General features: G+C 34.9%; 1 protein-coding gene across 1 annotated transcript in view; it reads right to left on the reverse strand.

Moving 5' to 3' along the window:
* Nucleotides 230-3,152, reverse strand: part of LOC104778887 — a 5,142-nt gene continuing 2,219 nt past the window's right edge. Inside the window, exons 3-4 of the mRNA XM_019240024.1 lie at nt 1,274-1,587; nt 230-1,044 (exon numbers count right to left, since the gene is read on the reverse strand). Of these exons, the coding sequence (XP_019095569.1) occupies nt 323-1,044; nt 1,274-1,587 (1,036 nt within the window). The 3' untranslated portion in view covers nt 230-322. The remainder of the gene's footprint in view (nt 1,045-1,273; nt 1,588-3,152) is intronic.

The raw sequence follows: 3,152 nt of genomic DNA on the forward strand, positions 1-3,152 counted from the left end.
TATAACCTTTCCTCTTCTTCTTCTTTTTTTTTTTTTTTCTCTTCTTTTTGTTTGTGGAAAAAAAAATCAAATTATAATGTTAAGCTACCAAAAACCAAATAAAATGATGATTCTCAAAATTTATATAGTCCTTATGTGAATTCTGCAATGGCAATAGAAAACAAAGAATTTTTTTTTTTTTTTTTTTGGTGGTAAAAATTGTTCTCTTATCTATAGATCCACAAAATGGTAACCACTAAAATACCATCATTTTTAGTTTAAAATAATTATTTGTTTTCTTTTGCTCATACTCATATGGGGATATCTATGAAAACGTATTGGATCACTCGCATTCCCCTTCAGTTGTCGCCGAGGAAACGTAACTCATAACAAGAGATGACGTACTCTCATCAGCCATAATAGGCAGCTGAAACAGATGCTTGCAAGAGTGGCAAGTTATCTCCATCATTGTTGCATTAATCCTCTTGATTGCTTCTTCTCTAACAATTTGAGCCTTCTCAAGCTCGGCCTTTGCTTCTTTCCTTATTCTCTTAGCCTTCTCAAAATCCGTTTCGGCAATTTCTATCTGCCTCTTCGCTTCTTGTCTCATTTTATCCGCCATTCTTGCCTCCTCGTTCGGTCTCTCCTTTGTTAAACTCGTCTCTCCCTTTTCGGTGCTCTTCGCTTGTGCTGATGTTCTTGCCATTCCTATTGATAGTTGAAGTTCGAGGCTTTCAAAAGGAGCTGCTGATAAAGCATTGAAAGGGTATGCCAAAGCTTGTGAATGTTGATAGGACGGTGGTGGTGGCCTTAATAGAGGAAGACCATGCAATAATGGGCCAAAGCTTGTGGTCGAAGTGGTTCTTGATGGTGCCACAGTGCCGTCCGTGTGCTGCTGTAGAGGACGGTGGTTAGTGGGTGGAGAATGCCGAATGGTGCAAGTATCTTGGTGCTCTATGAAACTCTCAACCCTGAGAAAAAGAAAAAAAAACCAAGAGAAGTTACTTATTAGTGTATGTTTAGATGACCTAAATATATACTTGAAAATTAGTGCGTTAATATGGTCTAAAATAAATTAGAGTTTAAAACAGGAGGAACGAATATGTTGGATGGAGTACGTACGTAATCAAAAGAAGATGANCAATTTGAGCCTTCTCAAGCTCGGCCTTTGCTTCTTTCCTTATTCTCTTAGCCTTCTCAAAATCCGTTTCGGCAATTTCTATCTGCCTCTTCGCTTCTTGTCTCATTTTATCCGCCATTCTTGCCTCCTCGTTCGGTCTCTCCTTTGTTAAACTCGTCTCTCCCTTTTCGGTGCTCTTCGCTTGTGCTGATGTTCTTGCCATTCCTATTGATAGTTGAAGTTCGAGGCTTTCAAAAGGAGCTGCTGATAAAGCATTGAAAGGGTATGCCAAAGCTTGTGAATGTTGATAGGACGGTGGTGGTGGCCTTAATAGAGGAAGACCATGCAATAATGGGCCAAAGCTTGTGGTCGAAGTGGTTCTTGATGGTGCCACAGTGCCGTCCGTGTGCTGCTGTAGAGGACGGTGGTTAGTGGGTGGAGAATGCCGAATGGTGCAAGTATCTTGGTGCTCTATGAAACTCTCAACCCTGAGAAAAAGAAAAAAAAACCAAGAGAAGTTACTTATTAGTGTATGTTTAGATGACCTAAATATATACTTGAAAATTAGTGCGTTAATATGGTCTAAAATAAATTAGAGTTTAAAACAGGAGGAACGAATATGTTGGATGGAGTACGTACGTAATCAAAAGAAGATGACAATAATATAAAACTGAGGTATGGATTTAGGTATCTTTGGAAAGGGATTATGTGATTATAAGACTTTTTAGCTTGTGTATTAATAAATACAACAAAGTGTTGGGTAATGAAAATCCATAATGGGTCAATGTGAGTTCACATATGAAAACTAAATGAATTATATAAAATAAACTTATCTGGCTACAGTCAGCACTGAACTTCTATTGGTAGGCTCTGTCAAGATCTATATGCTCATNCTCTGAAATCAGCATTTACTCCTCTCTCTCCTATGTGTTTACATCATTGTATTTGTGTGTACATACATATATGTATTCACTAATACNATAAGCACACCTGTAATGTGACAACATTATTCGCCATCGGAGAAAGCATTCTTTGGTTTAGTTTAAGGATTCCAAATTCCCAATTATAATTGTTCCTAAAGTACACTAGTTAAATTGTATGAATAAAATTTCAAGAAAATGAAATCAAACTATGTNGTGGGCATCTTTGAATTTGTTCCTCCCGTTTTATTGCACATGGTTTCTCTCATATTTCATAATTTGCTAAGATATATAGAAATGTTACTAATATTAATTAGTGCTGGTTCCTATAGTTTTTTTTATGTGCTATACTAGTTTTAAACAAAGGAGACGGCGTTTCTTAATTATAATAACTCCAAAAAAAATTAGTTAATCACTTAAGCTCACAATTTTGAACCTTATATCAAGGGATGGTAATCTTTTTTCATTCGCATTACAGTACTGCTCGTTTAGATCATATATATCTTTTCATTTGAAATCGTTATTCTAATTAGAACAGGTTTTACTTTAAAGCAAAAAAGTTTTGAGAGAGAAAATGACGTACTTAAATTGCCTTCCATGTTTCTATTGTATATTAGATGGAGTGGCCACTTTTAAAGGAGAATTTTTTTTTAAAAAAAGTATCAAGTTTCATATATTAAGAATGCTAAATTTTTTTCTTTATCACATGGGTCAACTGACCTATCACCTAATGTGTTATCTAAAACTATCTAACTATAGCGGGAAACCAAATATCTTGTGTCAATAAAGAAACTATGCAAAGATTCATCTCTTTTACGTAGTTTTATCACAATATGTTATGTATATATAGCTTTTCTATATCCTATTTGTACATAACATCAAACTATTGCATGTATCAAACTCCACATAGAAATTAAAATCTCTTTTCTTCCACATCTATTCTATGATTTATTCATCTTGATGAACATGCTTGCCGAGCTTCACGTTAATTCTTTGTACATATTTAAGCTAAGAGCCCCTTTTTTTATTACTAGGTGACTTTTTTTTTTCTTCTAGATCTGGCTTTTCTAATTCATCTGCCTCTTCAACTGTAAAGGCAACTTTTCTGTTGATATAAAAATTCATTTTTTTTT

Source organism: Camelina sativa, chromosome 3 (genome assembly GCF_000633955.1).
Source record: "Camelina sativa cultivar DH55 chromosome 3, Cs, whole genome shotgun sequence".
Taxonomy (NCBI): domain Eukaryota; kingdom Viridiplantae; phylum Streptophyta; class Magnoliopsida; order Brassicales; family Brassicaceae; genus Camelina; species Camelina sativa.